The 26,973-nt window shown below is 43.7% G+C and overlaps 1 protein-coding gene across 7 annotated transcripts in view; it reads right to left on the bottom strand.

The window, feature by feature from the left end:
- LOC115100599 (E1A-binding protein p400-like) overlaps positions 1 to 26,308 on the bottom strand; it is a 274,887-nt gene extending 248,579 nt beyond the window's left edge. For 3 of the 7 annotated variants that reach the window (XM_029619157.1, XM_029619160.1, XM_029619161.1), the window contains exons 1-6: positions 26,178 to 26,305; positions 13,699 to 15,047; positions 11,602 to 11,712; positions 2,113 to 2,185; positions 1,537 to 1,644; positions 872 to 1,221 (exon numbers count right to left, since the gene is read on the bottom strand). In XM_029619157.1, the coding sequence (XP_029475017.1) occupies positions 872 to 1,221; positions 1,537 to 1,644; positions 2,113 to 2,185; positions 11,602 to 11,712; positions 13,699 to 15,018 (1,962 nt within the window). In that variant the 5' untranslated portion in view covers positions 15,019 to 15,047; positions 26,178 to 26,305. Of the gene's footprint in view, positions 1 to 871; positions 1,222 to 1,536; positions 1,645 to 2,112; positions 2,186 to 11,601; positions 11,713 to 13,698; positions 15,048 to 26,177 lie in introns of those variants that run through there. The other 4 variants (XM_029619158.1, XM_029619159.1, XM_029619162.1 and 1 more) reach the window with 4 other exon arrangements.
- Between the last annotated feature and the right edge of the window lie 665 nt (positions 26,309 to 26,973).

Genomic DNA, 26,973 nt, shown 5'->3' with positions numbered 1-26,973 from the left:
TTTTTTTTTTTTTTTTAACAAAGATCCATCCCAAGATAGAAAATTTAGTAAAATAAGGGAAAACGCAGGTGTGGCCTTCCTCTGCTAGAGTCAGAGTAATACTGAAGGGATGCAGAGGGCGCTCTAACCTATAAGGGGTCGTCCTTACAATTTTGCTCTGACTCCATCTGCTGGAAGGGGTACACCACCCACTGTCTGGACTGATCCGGGTACGTACAGGGAAACAAAATTTACTATGCACATTAGTGCTACTTAAGAAATAAACACCAGCAGTAACTAACAGAATGGCTGGGAAATGTCACTTTTATCTTGAATTTTGTTTTCATTGGCTCTCTTTCCCGCTGGTGGCAATCTGACTGGATGACAGAGACAACCAATCAACCTGCAGCGGAATATTGCCACCAGATCGGGAAAGAGAAAAGGAGCAGCTGCTTTCAGCACAATGACAGCAAACAATTTAACTGACTCTGTGACAGGAAGCCAACTGGTACATGTATTCTGCAGTGAGATAATTATATGGCCTTTCCCATGCCTGCAGAATCACAGATGACTGGGGGCTATAATTGTAATATCCTTTTAAATACTGACTTTTGATACTGTCTATAGCTGCAAGCTGATTGCTTGATGAGATGTTCTGAAGGTATCATTTCCATACACTAAATCACTGCCACAACATCACCAATATTTGAAATAAAAAATGATCTATCTGCATTATAACAGGAGAGTAGGCATCGCTCTCTCACTAGGCTGCTGTTTCACAGTCCACTATAGGCACACTGTAATGGATGGTAAAACACCTTCATGTCAGTGTTTAATGATATTACTGTTAGCACTCTAACTACTACTCATACTGCACTGTTTGCTCAAGTACCTGTTGTTGTACTGCACTTTGTGGCTGAGACCCCTGTGTTGGCATCATTGCATGGAGTGCTGGCTGCAGTGGCTGTTGAACTGGTGCTGGAGGCTGGGTCTTCACATGGATCGGAAGCTGGGGCTGAGCCGGAGACTCAACCATCTGCTGCTGCTGCTGAGTCAGCTGCAGTGCTGCTGGGAGAGACGCTATGGTGATGCTGGTGGGCTGCAGCCTCCCAGGCAGCTGAGGTGGAGGAGTGTGTAGACTGGCAGCGTTCTGCACGGGAGGGCCTTTGGATGGGTCATACTGTTGTTGGCTCTGTTTCTGTCCGGTCAGCTGCCCAGTTTGAGGAGTAGGTGGCATTCCACCTGCGAAGCCAGACAGAAACATTCAAGGACTGATTACACTTCTCATCTTTTCCAGAGGAGAAGTAAACAGTACTCAAGAAAGCAGATTTCTTTTCTAATCTTTGCAGCAATGCACAGATGTAAGTTATTATAACAATGTGAACCATAAACAGCAATAGTGCTTCCAGTTCAACATGTTCAACATTCAGTCTGTGCTCAGTGTTCTGTTTATATCAATTGGTCGACTCCAATGGAAAAAAGGCAACTAGTCCATCAATTAAAGAGTGGGAGTTTGGCCCAATTCCAGAGCTCTAGATCTTAAAGTGGGGGTCTCACCTTGTACAGTTGGCATCAGCTGCTGTAAAGGAACTCCAGAAGCCACCCCAGAGTGCTGAAACACCATCCCATGCCGTCCCACGTCAAGGCGTGGCCACTTGGATGAATCTGTAATAGTTATGGTGCACACATTGAGCATGGATCGATGTACTAGATTCAGTTCCTAATGTGCATATAATTAATGCACAATCCTGGCAATAAGAGAAAACTTCAGCTTCCAGGGAGTTGTTTTTTTTTTTTTTTCACTTTCGGAGGCCCCAAGCAGTCACATTGCAAAGAACTGCACTGTAATCATTTTTTTCAACTTACAACAAAATTGTGAGACTGTGAACATTGCTTTGGGGGTAACGTTTTAGAAAGAACAGAGGACAACCAAATGAGCGGTCACGCCAATTATTAGGAAAAGTGAAGCAATTTAAAGCAGCAAAGCACACATTTAAAGAGGGAGAGTGTCTATTCACACTTATCTAGCAAAGCATCAAAGCACACAAAAAAGCCTCACCATACTAGAAAGGGCTGCATCAGGCCCCAACAAAGCATTGTTCACCTTTTATTTCCTTTGTCAGATGTACCTACCTTCCTGAGTCAGGGCTTGCTGTCTCTTAAAAGCTTCAATTTCTATGGCATTCCCAGTCCCAGCAAGTGTTTGCTATCACAAGACAAAATCAATGGATAAAGGTCATGCTAACTAAACGTAATCACGCCTTTGGCTGTCTCATGTCCTATTACTTGAAACCACTGGTTGAATGAAATTAAACACTGAAACCAAAATTATGATACAGTTAATGGATGATACGCACTATGTTTTAGTTTTCAAAAAGCAGTTTATCTTTTAAGATAACGAAAAACTTTCTATGACATATAACCCTTGAGTGGCAGGTCAGCAGCTGCTAAAAGCATATTCTGATGGCAGCTAATGATCACAAGACCCATCTGGTCTGTCCATTTCCCTTTTCTACTGAATCCATAGACCCTAATTGGTCTCCAGCGTTACCGTCGCCTCCCTACCATCAGTAAACTTCTGTGTTTCTCCATTAGTCTCTCAATTGAGTGGTCAAATACTGTTAAAAAAAAAACCATATGAAGCCCTAATTAATGAGACTAGGACTAACTCCTGTGACTGCTGTTATAAGTTGATCTTATCATCTTCGCATTTCCATTCAAGTTCCCAAGAGTTTGCCAGTATCATCTTTTTCAGCCTCGTCCACGGTCGTCTTCCACTAACATAGGGTAACAGTTGCATTATATTTGCTATATAGATCAACAATCACCAGTCATCCTCAATGTGTTGAACACCCAGCCTAGTAGAGAATTAATGCTTGACTTATTAAGCAGGAAAAAAAAAAAGATCAAATCCCTGTTCCTGTGTGCTTCCCGGTGCCAATGCGTGTTTCGTTTCACTGTGGGTGGGGCGAAACAGACAGACCTCCTTAAACTTTTAATAAAATGAAATGTTGAGGATGACTGGATCTCCCAGCTTTGGCCTGTTTGGGTCTCCTTATTTGTCCTTCGCTCATTAAAAAAAAAAAAAAAAAAAAGTTGGGACTCTCCTTTGAACTGGTATTTAGTGGTGTGCACTGAGATATCTTTTGCTTGGACTCTTTGGCAGTTTTGTCAAGGAAGAGCCTTAGGTATGTCCTGTCATTGGATCTCTGTGGGCTCCACTGAGATAAACGCTAACTGCCCATTATTTAAGTAACATGTCCATGTAAAAAAAATAAATTATTTTATTTCATATAATTTGTAATTATTTGAGCACACTGTAAGCATAGCACTGGTCATACTGAAAGAAATAAAAACAAAGGATAAATAAAATTCATTCAAAAATGATATTTTAACAAACCTGGTCATAGCATACAATACCTGTATTCGAGGAAGGAGAAATTAGTTCTTATCCTTTCCTCGAGTCCAGACAGACCAATCCAAGCACCAGCAACCAGCAAATGAAGGCAGAGATTAACAGGCTTGATGTCACCTTACATAGACTGCCCTCAGCAAGCCAGTATCCTCTAACAAGCTAAGAATAACATACTGAAATCAAACTTCCCTCATCCCCCAAAACAGGGGATTTCCAAGGAAGAATAACACCATACAATAAAACAACACAAGTAGAATAAACCAACTAGATTAATATTCTCTTACCTTAGCCACTGAAGAACTACAGAACTAGATCATTATCCAACCTCTGCAAAAAATTGCCAAATGGAAAGTATCTCTAGGAAAAAAAACCCTGCTTAGCAGTGCACCAGTCTTCAAGAATCGGCCAAACCCTGATACATACCAGGGATGTAGAGCTTTCCAAAGAAGGGAACAAGGTATCTGCTGTCTCACGAAAATATCCTTTCTTGCTTAAACAAATTCTTTCAAGGGTCGGGCCGCAAGACAGAATCAAACTAGATTCCCATGAAACATCAGACCCTCCCTCCTACATACCAAAACAGCCTCGATCAATCAGGCACCATCAGAGCTACTGACTCTCGAAGTCCAGAGACCTTCTGCAGGAGACTGTCTATCAGAGGCCAAGAAGGAAATACAAAGTAGTTGCTGCTAGGACTGAACTAAGGCAGCTAGCCTGGAAGACCCTCTTTCTCATCTTCTGCTGTCCAATCTTTCACATTTGCATTCCTGTAAGATGCCAGCCATTAAGTCCAACACTGGCTTCCCTCATAGCATCACAATGTTTCTACTGCCCAGGGTCCAGAACAATGTGGCTGAGACAATCCACTTGAACCTTCTCTAACTCAGGTATATGAGATGCCAATAGTATTCTTAGGAATCACCTCCCAGCTTACATGTGATTATCACCTACACTGACACCTGAGAGCTTCTGGCATCTCCTTGATGAATCACATATACCACACTACCATGGCACTGTCCGACAAAACCCAGACTGCTTGATTTCAAAGAACCAGCTCCAAATGGAGCAACACCTACCAAACTGCTCTGGTTACTTACCAAATTGGCCATTTTCCTCTGCTGTTGACCAAATTTCTTGCAAATAAAAATCTACCTTGACAATGTGCTCCCCATATTAAGAGGTTAGTATCTGTCATCACTACCACTTATGGAGGTGGCTCCAGATCTACTCCCTTCTCCAATTCACAGGACCAAGTCACCAAATGAAATCTGCTCCTGCTTGATCTTGGACCGAGAACCCAATCGCATAGTTATGTGACTAAGGATTTCACTTAGAAGCAGGACTCTCTGCAAGGGCCTCATGAGAGCCCTGGCCCACTGAACAAGCTCCAAGACTGCTGCCATGGACCTCAGTACATGAAGATAACTCCACATGGGGGATCTCTCTTGATGCACTTCAAGGAAAGCACCTGTACTTGCAAGCTTTTGAGTCCTCTGTACCATTAACAACCTTTGGCTCTAATTAGTGTCGAAATGAGCCCCCAGACCAACTAAACGTTATTAGTAGATAACTCATTCTCCTGGGCTGACTTTAACCTGACTAATCAAAACTCCAGATAGGAATGAACCAGGAGACCTTCTCAATGAAAGAAAGCTCTGAGGGCAGAGGTCAACCAAAAGGGAGGGCCTGAAAACCCCCAGCACTGAGGCCCTCTCAGAAAGCAATATGCCAATATACTGCCATCAAACCCATGGATACTAAAAAAAATTTGTCTCACCATTAAAAGAGCGTAAAAGGATGTTGAACCAGTGGCGTGCTAGTGTGAAAGGCAGGAGTTTAGTCTCTGAGCCAGCCAGTGGCTCTGCTATAACAGATCTAGAGGTCTCCATAATTAATATAGAGGCCCCATTCTGAAGTGAGAAACTCTCAAAACTTTGTTGGCTTGCATCAGATCCAAAATAGGTCAAAAGGTTCCTTTTTTGCTTTTTTTGAAAACCACTTAGATGGAATACTGACATCGATTGCATTGTGCCAGAGACACTGAAACTACTGCTCCAATGTCTAGCAGATGACATAGCGCAACCCGAAATGCCTCTCATATCAGAAAGGAAAGACAAGGAGAAACAATAAAAATATCTCAGTTTAGATAGACAAAATATAAGACATAACATATAAGGCTCACTTGTCTGTCATAATCTGGGCCCATACCTGGAGAAGTTCTGTTAACCGACCACGTATCCTTTGCTCCAGAAGCAGGAGCCCTCCTTACTCCTTTCATTGGGAGCTTCGCCAAGTCCTGTAATTCCCGAACTCTCAACATTTCTCTCTCTCTCTCTTAGAACTTCAAAAGGACTGAAAGCTACCATATGACCCAGATCATTTACTTCCTGAAGGCTTCTAAAAGGCAATTGATTAGATGATCCTGAGCTTGGGAACTTTATATCCCCCCTCCCCCCCAGGCTGTGACTCTCTTCTCTAGGTCTTCACTGAAAACAAGCCTGCCCTTGAAGGGAAGCTTGGTCAGCTGATTCATCAAAGCTGAATATGCAGACCAACTCTGCAGTCACATAAATGCCTGGCCGCTATACTAGAAGCCATGCTCCTAGCCAAGGTATGAACTAATAAAAGATGCATCCGCTGCCCCCCCCCCCCCCACCCCAGTTCCAGTTGCGCTGCCTTCTCCAGGTTTGAAACATTGCTTTCCTGAAAAGCCTGCTACGTACAATAAAACAAGTGCAAACCAACTTGAGTCACAACATAGTTCCACGCTGCCACCTGAAGACATGGGGCGGCTTGCGGGAATGACGGCTACTACCTGGAGATTAATATCCTAATTCAATAAACATACACACGGTTAATGCGACTCCAACATTGCTCTATGCTTCAACGGCAAGAGGAAATGTGGAAAAAAAGGATTTGCATCCACAAAAAAGCAGGGGAGTAGCTTGCTTGATACAGCCGTTACTACCCCAAACCAAATAAGCCTGATATTTCACTTTCAATAATATCCAGCATAGTTCTCTGCTTCAACGGCAGGGGGAATGATGAAAAGATGATTTACATTCGGACAACAACCAACAAGGACTAAGTTGTACAGGCTGGATAAACATGCGTGGGAGTAGCTTGCTATGACGGTGGTTACTACCCCTAAACAATTAGCGCTAAATACTTAAGAACATAAGAACATAAGAAAATGCCATACTAGGTCAGACCAAGGGTCCATCAAGCCCAGCATCCTGTTTCCAACAGTGGCCAATCCAGGCCATAAGAACCTGGCAAGTACACAAAAACTAAGTCTATTCCATGTAACCATTGCTAATGGCAGTGGCTATTCTCTAAGTGAACTTAATAGCAGGTAATGGACTTCTCCTCCAAGAACTTATCCAATCCTTTTTTAAACACAGCTATATTAACTGCACTAACCACATCCTCTGGCAACAAATTCCAGAGTTTAATTGTGCGTTGAGTAAAAAAGAACTTTCTCCGATTAGTTTTAAATGTGCCCCATGCTAACTTCATGGAGTGCCCCCTAGTCTTTCTACTATCCGAAAGAGTAAATAACCGATTCACATCTACCCGTTCTAGACCTCTCATGATTTTAAACACCTCTATCATATCCCCCCTCAGTCGTCTCTTCTCCAAGCTGAAAAGTCCTAACCTCTTTAGTCTTTCTTCATAGGGGAGTTGTTCCATTCCCCTTATCATTTTGGTAGCCCTTCTCTGTACCTTCTCCATCGCAATTATATCTTTTTTTGAGATGCGGCGACCAGAATTGTACACAGTATTCAAGGTGCGGTCTTCACCATGGAGCGATACAGAGGCATTATGACATTTTCCGTTTTATTCACCATTCCCTTTCTAATAATTCCCAACATTCTGTTTGCTTTTTTGACTGCCGCAGCACACTGTGCTGACGATTTCAATGTGTTATCCACTATGACACCTAGATTTCTTTCTTGGGTTGTAGCACCTAATATGGAACCTAATATGCACCTAATATGCACCTCCAGCACTGCTAACTACATCGATGGCAGGGGTGGAAGGGAAATAGAACAAAAAAGTCACTTACAAGGGACAAGAGTAACAGATAAGTATGGGGGAAAAAAAAAGTGAAAGCTTGCTGGGCAGACTGGATGGACCGTTTGGTCTTCTTCTGCCGTCATTTCTATGTTTCTATGTAAGAGCCATACTAGCCATCTCAAAGACATGCTGGAGAACTACCGCTATTCTTCTCCATCCTGTGCATGTTAGAGTCCCACATCACCCTCCACATGAATCATGATTCTCAACATCACCATACAAGTCAGCACATCCACCTCAAGAAAACTTAAGTTTCCCACTTCTTGGGAGATAAAAGGACATAGTCTTGCCTTTTCTTTTTTTTTTTTCACAGTGAGCAAACTCCTTTAAAGCTGGCTTCAGGAGAATCCCATTCCAAAAAAAAATAAAAATTCCTGATTGACTCGAGCAAAGGAAAATCCTCGCTGGCTTCCGAATACTAATCAAAATGGGATCTTATGAGGTCTATTGTTCCCTCAGACATTTTTGGTACTCGCAAGTAATGGTAAATTAAGGAGAACAGCTCTTCATGAAATAGTCTGACTACAGCAGAGCTGCCTTCTCCTACAGGGAAACACTCCACATCCTACAACTCTCCCCCACTGGCACTCTCCTTTAAGCCACTTAGCGCTAAGAAGAATCACCGATAAAGGATATTTTCTTCATTCTACCTTCTCATCCTCTTAAAACCTGAAATCTCAGGTTGCTTCCCTTGGAAAGCAAAATCCCAGGGTAAGGAACTGAAGCTGTACTCTGTCTTGTTGCAGACATCTTAAAAGGTCTAAGGAAATGTTGACAGGCTACAGAGAAGCTGGACATCAGGGAGCATAAACTGCCAATATAAAAATCAGCAGCTAATGCAGTTCTGGAGAAACAGGCTGTAGTTTCTTGCACTGCGGGATCCCAGAGTGGAGGGCCTAGGTTCAAACCTTTTGCCACCTATACAAAATGGCTGCCGAACCAGCCACGTCAGACCAACCACCGGCAGGAACCGACTGCACTATCAGCCCCGCCGGAACTGTCTCCCCGCAGAGCAAATATCTCATTCTACTCCCTGAATTCCTCTCTCTCTCTGCACAGCTGTAACTCAACAGCCCTCCTCCCTCTATCTGTCTCTGCATTGCACAATGCATAAAGAGCGCAAGCTTTCCTCCATGCTCCACTGGAGAGGACATCCCCACTTCACTGCATCAAACAAAACAAACTCCTGGGAAGTAAAAAAGAGATGCTTGCTTTACTTTTTTTAAACTTTTTTTTTTTTTTTGGGCACTTCAGAGCAAATTACATTCAGGTGCTGTAAGTATTTCCCTGTACCCAGAAGGCTCACAATCTAAGTTTGTACCCGAGGCAACGGAGGATAAAGTGACTTGCCCAAGTCACAAGGGGCAGCAGTGGGATTTGAGCCTTGGTTCATAGCCCACTGCTCTAACCAGTAGGCTGCCTCTCCACTCCAGCAACACTATCTGAAGCACTACTGAACAACATTGAGCCTCTCGAAAGGAAACAGCGTGCTATGCAGAAATCTCGCTCTCTTTTTTTTATTTTTTTTAACTTTATGAAATGTAACAAGGCAGAGGGAGAATCAGAAACCAATCCAGGTTTCCTTCCTGTCTCTCTATTTATTTTTTTTTGAGGAAGTTCAGTCAGAAAAGAGAGGGAAGGGGGAGAAGGGAAATGGAAGGAAACAGGACAACACAAAATGAAATGTGGAGCCCAAACCAAATCCTTGGAAGTCCCCTGGTCTAAGGCCATGCTTAGCTGGGAGAGGGAGCACAAGATTATCTCTGCCTCTATCTGCTGGCTGGTGGAAATAACCCCTGCATTTGGACTGGTCTGGCTGGCTGAAGAGGCACATCATTGTTTTTTGAAGGATAACAGTAACATGCTGGTGTGTCCTTCAATGGATGCTATTGGGTTTTGTGTGTATGTGTATATCTATCTATATATAGCTACAGTACCTGAATGTACTCCGCTTTGAAGTGCTGAAAAGCAGAATATAAATCAAATAAATACATATATATATGTGCACATACATACACACACACACAATATATTTTGAAACTAATATCCAGTTATTTTTGCTGACCTACTCTCTACCAACCACCCACACCACCACAGCAAATTCTTACACTGCAGAACTTCAAGAAGTGTAAGCAAGTGCATCACATACATCCCCACCTGGGAGCAGCAATTGACTGTTTTTGCAAGAAAATGTCTGTAGCTCATTACAAGAACCTGAATACTTAAATTTTCAAGTAATCGTCACGGGTGATAATCGCTCTGGTAGAAGTTATAGCTCAGAGTGATACGGTAGAGCTGCTCTCAGAGGAAACATTCCCCAAACGTTTCACCTCAAACCTTAAGGCTTATTCAGTTTCATGAGGTAGGCTTTAGGTCAGTCTCAATCAAGCTTAAGTCATTAGAAGGCCAACAGACATGATGATCATCAGTATGGAGATCAGTTTCTCTCATTAGGTTGCTAAGTCACTAAATTGTGAAGGTGACATGTTGGGATAGGTCTTATCAAGTATAACATTTATGAAACATCAAACATCTAGTTATATAATCCAAAAAAATGTCTTGGATTTTCTAAAAAACCCAAATGACAGATGGGTGCTACTGCACTTATGAAAGAGGTTTCAGAATTCCTTCTCTTTTATACAGAGAAACATTTCTAAGCACATTATTTTTCCTCTCAGTCCCAGCTACTTTCACTCAGTAACTAACAGGCTGATACAGTACAGTGCGCACTGTTAACCCGCGTTTCAACGCGCTAGCTTTACCCCTTATTCAGTAAGGGGTAACAGCGCGTCGAAAACGCGCGGCCAACCCCCCCCCCCGAAACTAATAGCACCTGCAACATGCAAATGCATATTGATGAGCCTATTAGTCATTCCCGTGCGATTCAGTAAGTAAAATGTGCAGCCAAGCTGCATATTTTACTTTCAGAAATTAGCGTTAATTTCTGCCGGCAGCAGGAAAGCGTACAGAAAACTAGTAAAAACTGCTTTTCTGTACACCCTCTGACTTAATATCATGGCGATATTAAGTCGGAGGTCCCAAAAGTTAAAAATAATTTAAAAAAAAAAAAAAAAGTAAAATCGGCCTGCGGCTCGAAAACCGGACACTCAATTTTGCCGGCATCCGGTTTCCGAACCTGTGGCTGTCAGCGGGTTTGAGAACCGATGCCGGCAAAATTGAGCGTCGGCTGTCAAACTCGCTGACAGCCGCCGCTCCTGTCAAAAAAGAGGCGCTAGGGATGCACTAGTGTCCCTAGCGCCTCTTTTTACTGCGGGCCCTCATTTGCATGCGGGCCGATACTAAATCCATGCACAGGAGAGTGGCCTGAGCGGGCGCTTGCCCGCTCTCCCGCGACTTTTACTGTTATCGGCCCGTGTGAAAAATTCCAGACCTTAGAGAGGAGAAGGGAAGGGGAATTAATATGATAATGGGGAAGTGGTCCCCTAGCATTATGAATGTCATTAAGTCACTGAGTGTGTCTAACACAAAGGAAGAACAGGATCATGTCCATGAAGTATAGCAATTGAAGATCAAATTGTAGTCACCATGAATGCTAGAAACGTGTACTACTGCTGTTGTGCATGTGTGCAGGAAACCTTGAGCTACCTCTCGTTGCCAACCAGCAGCCCAAGGGTCCAAAACCAGCAGAGCCAAGGAGAACAAAAAATCTACAATCTGATGAGGCTCCAACTGCTCGTAAACACAATAACTTGTTGATCATACCGATTCTCTTACTTAAGGCTTCTCTGACCTGCTGGATAAGTGCAACTGAAACCATAAGGAAAATGTCAGAGAAAAGGAAGCATCCAAAAGCACCTGAGGTACTAGCACAAGACATGGACAACGAAAATTAAGCGGAAAATTCATGGGGGAAAAAAAACAAACAAGGAAATGAACAGGAAAAATAAAGCTATGCCAAAAAAAAAAAAAGCAGATGGGCCAGCGAAAGCGCTCGCATGCAGTTTTAAATGTGGAGATTATTCGTGATTAATGGAAAAGCTCAGCTCGGGAAAATACTGAAATCCTGGGGGGGGGGGGGGGGGGGGGGAAACAGCAAATCAAAACCAAACCAAAATCTGGGATGAGACTTATGGTTTCTGTTTTTAAACCATTAGAGAAAAAGGTACCTGAAACGGTTGCTGCTGGGTGGAAAAAGCAGCAGAAACATTGGGAGGAAGCTGGGTTGCTATAGCAACAGGAGTACCAGTCTGCCCATCCTTTCCTGTAACAACCTTTACCTGAGAGAAAATATTTTCAAAAAAACACAGGGAAAATCATTTCTTTTTTTTTTTTAAATTGTATTTCAAATTTATGCCACACAATCAATTAGCAATTTTCTGATGGCATCTTGAAGAAAAGGGAATTTATAGAATCTGCCATCTGTTTTATTAGAATTGGGAAAACAAAAATTATCAAAGTATCGTTGCTGAAATTTGTTTTGGGGCTAATTAGGCCCACGGTATTTTTAAGCCTTTATTATGGGCTCTCGCCGCTGAAAACCAGACTGAATCTACCTGAGGATACTGATGGGAACTCTCTGATGACAGACCGGCTTTCCGCAAGCAAGAGCACAACACTTAGTAAAGCAATGAGCACAGGAAATCTCACCCTCCAGGCCTTGGAGTGAGGTGCACTGCTTTAGCGCAAGATGGTAAAGGCAGGAGAAAGAAAGAAAGAAAGAGGAAATACAGACAGAGAACAAACTGAAATTGTATCTGTCTGATGTTAGACTTCTCTATACATAACAAAATACAAGTACAAGGATTTCTAAATCGTCTCTCAGCACCTTTGGTAATCAACCTGCACAAATATGAAGCACCTTTGTTTCGAGTATTACAAAACAACTTTAAACATATTATACTTTTTTTTTAATCTAATTCTCCAGATTAAATAAGGTGAAGCTTCTGAATCATCAGACTACCTGGTCAGTCCTGCTATTACCAACTTCAAGCCGAGATGCTGCTGTTTCTTCATTTTAAATCCAAAATAGCAATGCAGCAAGAAAGGCTGAAGAGTTAACCTTTTGAGGACAGCAGTGGGAGCCATTCCAGCTCTAATAATGAGCTTCATTGGGTATGCTTGAGCTCCTTATCAGCAGGGGTACAGCTAAAAGTTTCTCATGGATAAGAAAGGTCAAAGTAAAAGCTGCAATAGATTACACTGCTTTGCACTCTGAGTCTTATGAGATCCCCAAGAATAAGTTGTCTTAAAATATGCTCTGCAAATATCTGCTGTTGGCTATTGTTTCAGGCCACAAGACAACAAATAAGTTTATCCTCATGAGAGTTACTGAACTAACACAGTTTTTGTGACTAGCTTTCGAGAGTTCTGCTCCCTCCATCAGGTCAGTGATGGATTTTTCCTTCTGCTGCCATTAGGCACTATCAGTGCTGGGGATGTGTCCCCCACCCCCCCAACAGACCTCTGCAACCACAATTTCTTCACCAGCTCCCTTCCCCCAGGTAGTCCTTTGAGTCAAATGGCCCCTCTCTTGCTTCCCCCTGACAAACTTCAGAGCTCCAGTGCCACTATTATCACAAGGAAGTAAGCAAGAACTCAGTAATCCTATGGCCCCACGCTCACAGGCACTGAAATGTCCCCATCCCCTCCAGGCTTTTATGCAAGTGGAGGAGACTGTGAGAAAGGGTCATGAGATTACTTAGTTTCTGCTTGCTTCCTTGTAAGAACAGCAGTGCCGGCACTGGAGCTGGAGCTCTGAGGTTGGGGGGAGAGTGGCAGGGACGAGGCCCACAGGCCAACATGATGCAGGGACAGGGAGCAGCGGGATGGGAGTGGAGGCCTGCAGGAGGATGGCGACAGAAGGCAGAGGTAGGAATTTTGTCACCCTATGCACAGGTTGTGCGCGCCTTCTGTTAATCCAGATCTGCATCAGGTGCAGGACGAGCAAAGTACCTCAGTAGAAGAACATGGCAAACAGTAACAAATGAAAACTTCCAGACTAGATTGAGTTATTGCACCACTATACATGGATTCAGACAGCAAGACTGCAAGAAGTACACTGAACTGACAATGTGGACTATCTTCTATGAGTAGGCTAAACTTCTAATGTCAGACCAATACCTTTCTTTTACAGGTACATTTATTCTCTCTCTAACAATGCCAAGATTCTCAAGGAATGCATAAAAAGTGTTTCTGTTTTCAGAATCATGACTCACTTCTTTTGAGAGGGCTACGTGAAAGCATTAAGAAATGATTTCCCTTACCTCATCATTGATAACCTCGGACTGTTCCTCTTCATCTTCCTCTTCAAGATCTAAGTCACTTTGCCTAAGATAAGTCTGTAGTGGTACACAGTATTTCTTCTTAAAAGCTAAGAAATCCATCATGTTCGCTTGAAGGTGCTGCAAGAAAAAAAGCTCCACCAAATATTCCTTAAAGGTGTCCTTCAGAACCTTCATGTGTTTGTGGTAATGCTCCAGGCACTGCTTTCTCATCTGAGCATCCTCTTGAGATGCAGGTGGAATCTCCTCCAGTTTCTTAGGCGTCTTTTTCACGGTTGTACTTACTGAAGGTGTAAGAGGAAGATTAGAAAGTCCATGGGGTCCAGTGGCTCGAGAGGGACTCGTAGGAGTGGGTGGGGATGTCAAGCCAAAACCTGAAGTTCCTCCAACCGCTGCTACCATTCCCCCTGAAGACCTGTCAAACCCCATGGGTCTGCTCAGCTGCTGTCCATGAAGTACTTGCTGTTGCTGCTGTATTAGTTGCCCCTGGATAATACTGCTGATTTGTGGGGGTAGGTTAGTGGTTGTGATGTGGCTTGGGCTAGTCAATGGCTGCATGTTTGCTCCACTTGCCACAGGACTCTGAGGTCCAAGGTGATGAATGGTGCCACCAGTCTGTGAATGAGGTTGTGAAAGCCTGCGTTCCTGGACAGTGGCTGATGTTCCAGTTTGAATCTGTACCTGTGTTCCTTGAGCAATCTGCGCTATGCCTGAGCCATCTTGAAACACAAAGTGTCCACCATTTGAAGGGCTCAGACTGATCTGTCTCACAAGTACATTAGCATCCACAAACCCTCTAGTAGGACTCTGGCTGCAAATCCCCAGCCCGGTGGCTGCAGTACCTGAGCGAACATTCTGTAATGTCTGCACTGGCACAGGACTGGGTTGGGTGGAATTTGGAGCCTGAATCTGCTGAGGCAACGGAGAAGTAACTTGAATGTACGATGGTGATCCATGTTCAAACCTCCTTTGCTGGGAGCTAAACTGAAAGCCTGGTGAGGCTGGACTTGGGATGGGCAAAGGGGTCAGGGTTATCTGCTGGTTCCCTGCCACCACTTGTCCAACATTTTGCAGGGTGATGTTCACGTTCTGCCCAGCGACTGGATTTCTGCTCATTATAAGCTGCTGGATTTGGTAACTGGGAGACTGGGGCCCAGATGGACTTGCAGAAGGAGCAAATTGAGCTGCAGGAGACGGGGGTAGACTGGCCTGTGGCTGTTGTTCTTCTCCCTCATTGACTGTGAAAGACCTGGACCTTTGAAGTTGATGCTGACTATTCTGGGGACCACTTCCATGATGCATTATCGCCCCTTTTTCAACTTAAGGATATCCTAAAATATAACACAAAAGTAAAATTATATGACAGCAAGGGCAGATTTTGATTGTCTACTCTTCAGGCTGTTTTTTTCAAGGGGGTTTTGACTGGCAGTTTTCTCCTGCTATCTTGTACTTCAATTGGAACCAGGGCTGAAATATATTGCCATGAGCCTTCACTCACAACTACTTAAGAGATTTTTTTTCCTCTATTTTATAATCCCCCTCCCCCCTGCCCCAATATCTAGTCTAATCATTGCAGAGATGGTCCTGGGCCAGAGGCCACGCGCCAAGGCTCCTTCCAAAACCTTGAAATCAGACCCTGAATCTGGCCACCAGGTGTCACCCTTAAGCAATTATCATGATTCCCCTTCCCACCTCACCCTCCCCTCCGTCAGACGTCTCCACAGCATCCTCAGTCCCAGCTGACCTGGGGAGTGGAACACCCAACTTGGGGCTAATATCGGCGACCTTCCACCTGACAGTGTGCCACCCCACCCTGGTGTGTAACAAAAAAAATGTTTTCAGGCTAGGGAACCGGACGATATTCATACATTTAACGTGGAACGTAAGAAAAGGAATGATAAACCTTGCCTGAATGCAGAGTAGGGACATGCATGTTTTTGAAATGAAAAGGGACATTTTAATTAAATTGTTCCAGTTTCTTTTTAAAAACAAAACGAAAGAAAATGGCATTTTATTTAAAACATTTTTTTAGTGGCAACAAAAAAACCCCCAAACCATCCAATCCCCCTGAACTCTGTTACCATATTCTTTTCTATTCACGGGCAGAAGCAATCTTCAGAAATGGCAGGGAAGGAGTGAGTGGGGAGGGTTCCTGCCATATGAAGAAAGAAAAAAATATGGAAAGTGGGTTCAAGTGGGTAGAGAGATCTTAAGGTTTGTGCGTTTTTTCCTTTCTCTGAGAAGCTCAACATTTTTTTTTTATTTTCACTTCACTTTTTTCTTCAATTTTGTTTAGTTTTATCATTTTAAATAAATGAAAACCAAATAAAAAACTATCTGTGCAACTCCCTTGCAGGGAGACGCCTTATCAAGCACACCACAAGACAGATTATGCATTACTATCTGATCTCACTGTCCATAAAACCAATGCAGGCACTTTTACACTTATCAAATTCTTTTGGTTTGTTTGTATTTTAAAAATAAAGTACTTAAGACATAACTTGATTTAAATAATAGCTGAAGTACCCTTTAATGATGTGTACAACAGAACTGATAGGCCATAAAGAAGAATTAATCTATAAAGCTGTATATTAAATGTGAAATTTAGCACAAGCTATATTGGAAATACAAAAACGTTCTTTAATATAAGCAGAAATGTGTATTATTTTGCTTATCAAATTAGAGTGCCATGCCATTATCAGTTTACACATCCCAATTAGTACGTTCAAGTCCAAGGGATGAAATTATAGATTTACATTCTTTAATTTCAACTTCACAAAAGGAATGGCAGCTTATTAGAAACAGAAGTGCAAGCTAACATTTCTGACATAGACTCAAGCCAATGGGCTCTGAAGTGCCATTAATTAACTAAGGGGGCCAACGTACTGTGTTTACATCCGTACTAATGAGATGCAAATAAAGCAAACGTTAACCACACGTAGTTTTTTGTTGTGTCATATGTTTGATTTGCTTTGATTTCCTCCTGTTGTTCTTTCCTTGTATCCCCCTTAGGACTTGAGAGCAAATGTAAAAGCAAAATCACAAACTGCCATTGGAAATTACTTGCAAGATTTAGTTTTCCATTTGTTAATATTTTCAGGCGATTGTCTTTTTATTTCTACAAGTTGTTTGTCCAATTGTATTATAAAATAGAAATAAAGGTAAAAAGCCAAAGTTAACTACACTTCCTGAGGAATAGTTACGCTTTTGCATTAAAGGGTCTGTGTTAAATTTTGTGCATTTTACCGTTTGTTTTCACTGCGCGAATAGAGAATGAATTACTACTGCTCCATCCACTGGACAAAAGAACACAATCCTGCAGCAATCATGTCAGCTTTGCAGTGCTCATTACAACATCTCATTTCTCTTCTTCCCACCCTTTATCTTGGACAGTCCAAGATTCCCTGCTATACAAAAACTAGAAGGGACGTTTCCTCCTAGTTTGAAATCTTCACTGCCTCTTTTGCTAATCACGTATTTCCTCAGGTGTGCATTTGCTCTCCTTCCCTCATGCCATAGGGTCATATTTTACTGAATAACTAGAGTAGTAATGGCTGACCTACTACTCTTACTCAGCTCTTTTCCGTTCTCCTTCATTTATGTCAATGGATTAAGTTAGAGACAGTGGTCAAAGCCCAAGCTGATTGAAAACCTTTACTATTCATTAAAGAATTCATCAACCAAAATGTTCCATATTCATCCACTTTTGAAAGCCATGAATAATTAAGTTACAAAGAAGTTTCACCAAGAGGAAAATTAGTTATTACCTGCTAATTTTCATTCCTGTAGTACCACAGATCAGCCCAGACTCCTGGGTTCAGCCTCCCTTCCAGCAGATGGAGACAGAGAAAGTTGTACTGACACTGCCATATAACCTAGTGTGCCTCATACAGTCCCTCAGTATTAAACTGCACTCAAGCTAAGTAGCATCACCAATACCAAACACAAATTAATATCCCCTGAACAAGCAGTGGGAAGAAGAAACTTACAAAAGATAACTTTGTCCCCATAACAAAGCATGAAGAACTAAACAAAATCTGTGCCATTCTTCAGATTAATTATAACAGTTTGTGCACTCTCCAAATCTCCTCTCCCCCACCGGGTGGGACTCTGGACTGATCTGTGATACTACAGTAATGAAAATTAGCAGGTAAGAACCAATTTTCCTTTCCCTGTATGTACCCAGATCAGTCCAGAGCTTCCCTAAATGGGGTGGAACTGCGAGAGTCCAGCTCGAAGAACACTTTCACTAAAGCCCATGGCCTCTGGGGCCTGGACATCCAAACAGTAATGCCTGGCGAAAGTGTGCAGTGATTTCCAAGTGGCCACCCTGCAGATCTCTTGCGGCGAAACTTGACGACACTCTGCGCAGGAGGCAGCCTGAGAATGGGTAGAATGAATCTTTAACCCCTCCAGAACAAGGCGACTGACAGATATACGCGGAGCTAATAGCCTCTTTCAACCACCGCACAATTATGGCTCTTGACACCATATGACCCCTTTTTGCACAACTCCATAACACAAAAAGATGATCTGACAAGCGGAAGCTATTTGTGACCTTCAGGTACTGTAACAATGCATGCTTCACATCCAAACGTCACAACATTTTTGCCTTAGGAGCCACAGGATCCAAACTTGGGAAGGACAGGGAGCTCCACTGACTGATTTAAGTGGAATGATGACACCACCTTCGGCAGAAAGGAACAGTCCTCAAGGAGACTCCCGAATCCGAAAATCTCAAACAAGGCTTTCTACAAGACAAGGCCTAAAGCTCTGAGATCCGGCAAACTGAACAAATCATCACCAAGAAAACCACCTTCAAAGTGAGATCTTTCATGGTCGCTCGACTCATAGGCTCAAACAGGGCCACACACACCCATAAGGACTATGATAAGGCTCCAAGGACATGGCTTCTGAACCGAAGGATGCAAATGCTTTGCTCCCAGAGAAAACAGTCCACATTCGGATGGGTAGCTAGAGAAGAACCTTGCACTTTACCTCAAAGACAGCCTAGGGCCGCCACTTGAACCCAGAGGAAATTAAAGGATAAACCCTTTACCAAACTGTTTTGCAGAAAGGCAAGAATATGAACCATTGAGGCCTGCATAGGATCTACTCCTTGCTCTGTGCATCAGGACTCAAATACTCTCCAGACCCTCATATATGCTGAGGAGGTAGAAGTCTTTCTAGTCAGTAAGAGAGTAGCAATGACTCCTTCTGAGTAACCCTTTTCTCTCAAACGCTGCCTCTCAAAAGCCAGGCCGCTAGACAAAAGTGAGCCACCTGATCTGAAAATATGGGCCCCTGATGCAGGAGATTCGGTAGATGAGCTAATCTCAATGGAGCCCCCACTGCAAGGTTAAGTGTGTGAACCACGGATGCCTCGGCCACATCGCCTGGATGTACCTCTATCCTTCGCAAAATCTTGCCCACCAGCGGCCAAGGTGGAAACACAGAGCAGGAAGTCCGACAGCCAAGGAAGCACCAGGGCATTTACTCCTTCCGCTCCTCATTCTCTTCTTTGGGAGAAGAACTGCGGGGCCTTGGCATTGTGATAAATTGTCATTAGATCCATGCATGGTGGACCCCATCTGTGCTGGATTAGGGACATCGCTTCCTCTGAGAGCTCCCACTCTCCGGGGTTCAGCTGTTGCCGGCTCAGAAAATCCACATGCACGTTCTCCATGCCTGCTATATGAGAGGCCGCTAACAGCGTCAGATTCTGCTCTGCCCAGCTGATCAGATCCTGAGCCACTGCTTGACTCTTGGGGCCACCCTGTCGATTTATGTACGCTATCATCGTCGTGTTGTCCGACAACACTCTTAGTGGCTTTCCCCTCACCAGGGGAAGAAACACTTATTTATTTATTTAAACATTTTTATATACCGGCATTAGTTGTGGACATCATGCCGGTTTACATCAAAACTGGTAAAGTATGGAAGTTACATTTTAACAAGGAATTAGAAACTGGGAGGAGGGTAAATAATTAAATAGGATAGACGAGAAATAACAGTAACATTAACATGGTTCCTCGGTGTGAACGAGGAGAGAGGATAACAACATATGGTTCCTCAGTATGAGGAAGATGGAACAGACGCAATGTGGTCTATTTTTTATTGGAGGAGGTGTGAGTTTTTATTCTGGGTAGGCATGTTTGAACACTTGTAGGGCCAAGCGCACTGCTCTCATCTCTAGGCGACTGATGGACCATAGTGCCTCCTCCTTCGACCATTGGCCCTGAATGAACTGGTTCTGACACACGGTCCCGAAAACCAAAGAGACTGGCGTCGGTGGTGACAATTGTCCAGACTGCAATTTTGAGGTCTACTCCTCGTCTCAACTTCTTCAGAAGTAGCCACCCTGGCCATCTCCATAAGTGGGAGAGGCAAATGAAACTGTTCTGACAGTGGGTCCAATCGGGATAGTAAGGCCGATTGTAGCGGTCTCATATGAGCAAACACCTCCAACGTGGAGGCCATAGAACCAAGAACTTGTAAATAATCCCAGACCTTGGGCACCTGCTTCCTGAACAAACCGCAAACCTGAAATAGTAACTTCGAAATCCGCTCTTCGGTAAGAAACACCTTCCCCGCCTGTGAGTCAAAACACATCCCCACGAATTTCAAACTCTGAGAAGGGAAAAGATGGCTTTTGGACAGATTGACTATCCATCCTAATGACCACAAATGCCAGAGAACCAGGTCCACTGTCTCCCGGCAAAGAGATTCTGACTTCACCCGAATCAACCAGTCATCCAGACAGGGGTAAACCAAGACCCCATCCTTCCGGAGAGCCGCAACCCCCAAGACCCTGGTAAAGGTCCTGGATGCTGTCGCCAGACCGAAGGGCAGAGCGCTAAACTGAAAATGTTCCCCCAGAACTGAGTGCAGAGTCTCCATTCGAAAATTAGGAACTTTAGGACCACATTCACCTTTTTTAAGTCAAGAATTGGACAGAAGGTACCCCATTTCTTGGGTCCCACCCGGTTTAGGGAAGCTTTGGTACATCCCAGATTCTGGACTGATCTGGGTACATACAGAGAAAGGAAAATTGGTTCTTACCTGCTAATTTTTGTTCCTATAGTATCACAGATCAGTCCAGATTCCTGTGTTTTGCCTCCCTTCCAGCAGATGGAGACAGAGAAAGTTTCACTGACACTGGCAGTCTGCCAGTATTGGCCTGTACCCAAGCCAAGGTGCTACTGAACCAAAATGAGCATAACTTCACATATCACATCACTTAACACATCGCCCGTGAATGGGCATAAAAATGTGGGAAACCTTAATGGGAGAGAACTCGGCCCACCTTAACCCCAGAAGAAACCTAAACACGTCACCTTTGGCAATCTTCAAACTATGCACAATAACAGATCAAGCAGACTCTCTAAACTTTTTCACCCTACTGGGTGGGACTCTGGACTGATCTGTGGTACTACAGGAACAAAAATTAACAGGTAAGAATCAATTTTCCTTTCCCTGTATGTACCCAAGTCCTCTCCAAACAGCAACACTCCTCTGTGCCTTAGAAGAAACATCTGTGGACCAGATCTGTAACCATAAAAGCCTCTTGGCTGAAACCACTGACAACATTGTCCTGGAGGAAGTTCAAATGAGGTCATACAATGCATTGGCTCCATAAGCGACCGCGGCCTCCAGTTGCTCTGCCTGCTTGGACTACAATTCAGATATGGCCTTATCAGTTTGCAACTACTGCACCCAACGCAAGCTTGCTTGAAGCATAAAACTACTGCAAACAGCAGCTCAGATGCCAAGAGCAGGCACCTCGAAAATCTTTTTAAGATGGACCTTGAGTTTTCTGTTCTGAAAATCCTTTGGAGCTGCAGAACTGGTCACTGGGATAGTTGTCTTCTTGGTAATTGCTGAGATGGAAGCATCCACCTTCGGGACTCTCAGGAGCTCCAGAGTGACCTCAGGCAATGGATATAACATCCATTGCTCTACCCACTTTCAAGCCAGTCTCCGGAATATCCCATTCCTGGATCACCAACTTTTTAACCGATTTGTGGAACAGAAAAGCCTTCGCTGGACCCTGTAAGCATCCATGACTGGGTCAACATCACCCTGATCCGACTCTTCCTGCAGAACCTTTATGCCTAATTCCACAAGGACATAGGGGATCAAGGGTCCCAATTCTTCTTTGTGAAACAGCTGAACCACCTTGGGATCATTCCTTTCCACAGCCGGGAGTTTCCCCAGCTCATCAGGATCTTGTCCCTCCTGGGAAGGATCTGCCTCCAGGTGACTCTCTGCAGACGGACCCGCATGCTCAGAATAGTCAAAGGAGACATCCGAGCCAAATAAGCCTTATGTAGTAAGAGGCCGAAATCCGAAGAAAAAGCACAGAAATCATCAGAGGTCATCATAGGAGGTCATCATCCTCTCCTGAATGCCCCCTTCAGGCCTCATTGAGGCTCAGATCTGTCGACGAACGCGGTGGAAGGAGTTCCCCTCCTCCCGCAGCAGCCTCTGTAGCAGCCATGGAGGATTTCAAAACGGCCGCTGTTCCTACCCTCACCGGGAACAGTTCGTCTGCTTCCCCTGACACAGCTAAAGACCTCCCAGGTCTGTGCTGCCAAGTTCCAGCCGCTGTGGTTGTTCCCGAAGTGCCCTCTCCCCGAGAACACTGGTCGGCACGCAAAAGACGCGCGCATATCTCCCCACACGCGGCATGCTGCAGCCCTGCGCTGACGATGCAGCAGATGCCAGAAACAAAAAGACACCCGCGGGAGCCACCGGAGCAAAGTCCCTACCAAAGGTAGCCCCATGTAGTTGCTACAGACTGGGAGACAATGAAATTCAACTGCTCCTGCCCTTTTTCTTTTAAACCTCACCTCCTTCTAAACTTTATCAAAAGGACAAGGAAATAAAGAAAACAACTTCTCTAAGGTGAAGACTGGCAGCAGGCTTCGCTAGTGCTTCTAGAGGCGAGGGAACTGGATCCACCAGCTTTCTGCTTCCTGGCGTGAAAAGACTGAGCACCAAGGGTCCCCAATCCCCTGCTTGTCCACCTCAAACCAGGAGGGATGGCTCCTCCAGGATCTGCCAACCTCCTTGAAGGAAATTCTCTAAACTGTCCAAATTTCTTTTTTTTAATTTGGTACACAACTGCAGGTTTTGCACCTCCTCCATCTGCTGGAGACAGAGAAATAGGACTGCAGGTGGCATACTGGATTATATGGCAGTGTAAAACTTTCTCTGTCTCCATCTGCTGGAAGAGAAGCAAAACCCAGAAGTCTGGACTGATCTGGGTACGTACAGAGAACTTTATTTTCTCATGTAAGCAGTTTTTACACAATACTATTCTTCTGTTTCTCTGTCATTACATACATATCATAATTACACACATATCATAATTAAGGAGACCGCCCCCACCCCCACGTTGCTTAGAGGAAACATTTTAAAAGGGGAGAGATTACAATTTTTGTGCTATTTTACATATTTAAACAGTAGCTAAATTATATTTTCATGGAATTTTCTTACATAAGAACTGCCATACTGGTTCAGACCCAGAGTCCATCAAGCCTAGTATCCTGTCTCCAACACTGGCCAATCCAGATCACAAGTACCTGGCAAGATCCCAAACAGTAAATAGATCCCTTGCTGCTGGTAAGTAGTAGCTATTCCCCAAGTCTACTTGGTTAATAACAGTTTATGGACTCTCCTTCAGCAATTTGTTGAAACCTTTTTTAAACCCACCTATAATAAATGCCTTAACCATATTCCTTAGAACATAAGAACATGCCATACTGGGTCAGACCAAGGGTCCATCAAGCCCAGCATCCTGTTTCCAACAGTGGCCAATTCAGGCCATAAGAACCTGGCAAGTACCCAAAAACTAAGTCTATTCCATGTTACGTTGCTAGTAATAGCGGTGGTTATTATCTAAGTCAACTTAATTAATAGCAGGTAATGGACTTCTCCAGGAACTTCTCCAATTCTTTTTCAAACACACCTATACTAACTGCAGTAACCACATCCTCTGGCAACAAATTCCTAGTTTAATTGTGCGTTGAGTAAAAAAGAACTTTCTCCAATTAGTTTTAAATGTGCCACATGCTAACTTCATGGAGTGCCCCCTAGTCTTTCTATTATCCGAAAGAGTAAAAAACCGATTCACATCTACCTGTTCTAGACCTCTCAGATTTTAAACACCTCTATCATATCCCCCTCAGCCATCTCTTCTCAAAGCTGAAAAGTCCTAACCTCTTTAGTCTTTCCTCATGGGGGAGCAGTTCCATTCCCTTTATCATTTTGGTCGCCCTTCTCTGTACCTTCTCCATCGCAATTATATCTTTTTTGAGATGCGGCGACCAGAATTGTACACAGTATTCAAGGTGCGGTCTCACCATGGAGCGATACAGAGGCATTATGACATTTTCCGTTTTATTCATCATTCCCTTTCTAATAATTCCCAACATTCTGTTTGCTTTTTTGACTGCCGCAGCACACTGAACCGACGATTTCAATGTGTTATCCACTATGATGCCTAGATCTTTTTCCTGGGTGGTAGCACCTAATATAGAACCTAACATTGTGTAACTATAGCATGGGTTATTTTTCCCTATATGCATCACCTTGCACTTGTCCACATTAAATTTCATCTTCCTTTACTTTGCTTCTCTGTTTTGATCATCTCTTAAACCATGTTTAACTCCATTTTGGGTATAGCTTCACATGACACTGTTTAAAATTTAATCTTTGATGATGTAGTTAATCACAAGGAAAATTACTTTAGGACAGAGAATCACAATCTTTCCTGGCAGTAGCATTAACACAGATGAATATTGAGAAATCTTTCCTTCTCAGCAAGCAATATTTCAACTAGGGTTGCCAACTGTCCAGTTTTGGACTGGGCAGCTAGGTTTTCAGGCACTCTGTACAGTGTCCAGGCAGAAATAACAACCGGACACTAAATGTCCGGTTTTGCAGGTGGATCCTCCTTTTTCCCCCCAGCCTCTTAGTTAGAGAAGGAGAAAGGCAGGTCGGAGCCTATCAGAGGAGAGATATGCTGTATCCCTGCCTCCTTTCCCATGCTGTGATTGGACAGCATAGGGAGAGGAGGTAGGGCACAGCACAGCCCTCAGATCCCAGTGGCTCTGCAAATACATAGATACACTGTTTAAGCAGTTCACTGGCAGGATCTAAAATTTATGCAAATGAGGTCATACCAGTCCCCTACCCCACCCCCAGTCCTCAAGTATCCAGTCATGGTCTATGGAAAAGTTGGCAACCCTAATTTCAACCTTTACTGCACCAAAACAGTTAGTCTTTCCATGTGACCAATATTTGTAAACACCTATTTCTACTCTAGGTAATAACGATCAACAATGCATCATAATAAAAAAAAAAATAATAATAATAATAATGGGTAGGACAAGATTTAAGATTTGGACACCCATTGACAAAGTGTCACAGCAGCACCTCTTTGAAGCTGTCTTGGCACATGACCTTAAAGCAGAAGGCAGCTCCTCTTTGGTGCCTTTAAAATTTGGTGTCCTCAGCAGTTGTTTGTTTGCCCATGCCTAAAGCTGAGCCTGATCATGACAGCTTGGTGGCTTTTCCTGCCCTATTTCATTGCTCTTTAGATTTAACATTTGCTTGTAAAATAAGTAAGAAAATTGTCAAAATACTGGAGAAATCTCACACACAGTGTAAAAACATTTTTGTTTTGCAATTAGAGACGTCACCTTTCAAATTAGACAAGCATAATCCTAGACAGCCTCAGCCAGTCCCTGTCTAGTTAATTGTCTTCCTAACCAGTTTCAGGTCTAGCCAAGAGTTTGCTTCTTTCTGGAATATGGACCCCAGATTCTGAGGTGCTAGGCACCTTCATTTTGAGGTTTTATTTTATTTTTCCCGGGAATTTCAATGTTATAACAAAAAAAAAAAATCAGTGCAAAAATTAATTTTTTCACTGATTTTTCTCATGTGTTATAATAAAATTATGTTTCCAGGGATTCTTTTTGTTATAACATTGAAATTCTCAGGAAAAATAAAAACTGAAAACGAAGGTACCTAGGTGTAAGGCAGCAAGCATTACTATAATTTTACTCAACTGTATTATCAAGCCACTGCCATGAATCTACATAAATCACAGCTTGTAAAGCCATAATGAAAAGGTGGCTCCAATATCCTTGCCATCCTTTCTGGTAGTTAACAGGAGCGTTAAACATTCTCTTCCTAGAAACATTTCCTCAGCTGCTGCTCCTCCCATGACTTGGCAAACACAATGACAGACAATGGAAGAGAGGGACAAGCCTAGCAATGCGGTCCCTTACATTTCACATACAAAACAATATCTGCTTTTATTTCATCCCGAAACCCCATAGCTATGCCTCAGTAAACAAAGCCAGGGAACAGTCCCGCCCCTTCCCAGCTGGATGTGAGCAGAGGTCCCGCAGAAAGCCACTGAAGAGCCCGAGAGCGCCCAGGCCCCTCACCGGGGTAGGAAGAGAGCCTCAGCCTCCCCCAGGGACAGGCGCCGGTGGGAGCGCGGGCTTGAGCCCGGGGATTACTCACTGCAGGCCTCGGCGACGGCGGCCGATCCAATCACAAAGGAGGGAGGGCGCGCGACGGCGGCCGCCCCAGGACACACTTCCGCATCCGGCACACAGAGCTCACGCGCTGTCTCCCGAACATGCGCGGGGAATGGGAGAGAAAAAAAAGCCGAAGACCTGCAGCTGCATCATCCTCTCTCCTTGCACATCTTGCAGAACATGGTTGTGCTTATAAAATTAGGTCTTTCCCAATGCTAGGCAAGTGAACGCAAGCTCAAGTAAATTAAATGTTATATCCAATATTTTCGTAGCCGATAACGCACGCGCAAAGCTATGAAAATGCGAGTTCCTGATTCACGAGTCAACCACTGTGAGAGAAAAATATCTTGGAAAATGCATGAATACTGGGCAGCAGGTCAGAGAAACGTTTTTCTGCCATGCAATGGCCTTCTCTTTCAAATTAATTAGCAAATACTCCAGTCTAAGTTCCAGTTACTTTCTCCTAGCAGGACCTGGGGCCCTGGAAAAGCACCTATTGATATTTTGAAAATAGTCGTGTAGCAGTTCTTTGCAGCCAGGACAGGCTCTAGGCTAACTGGCACCCTGTTGCAAAACTGACATTGGCAATATCTTCCAGCTGGCAGCTCTGGCACAGTATGCGCTCCTTCAGAAGTGGGAGTGGCACCAATACAGTCCATCCTTCCCCCTCCCCACAAATATACTGTCCATCACCAGGATC

This window comes from Rhinatrema bivittatum, chromosome 11 (genome assembly GCF_901001135.1).
Source record: "Rhinatrema bivittatum chromosome 11, aRhiBiv1.1, whole genome shotgun sequence".
In the NCBI taxonomy this organism is placed as follows: domain Eukaryota; kingdom Metazoa; phylum Chordata; class Amphibia; order Gymnophiona; family Rhinatrematidae; genus Rhinatrema; species Rhinatrema bivittatum.
This window is presented reverse-complemented; position numbering and strand designations above follow the sequence as displayed.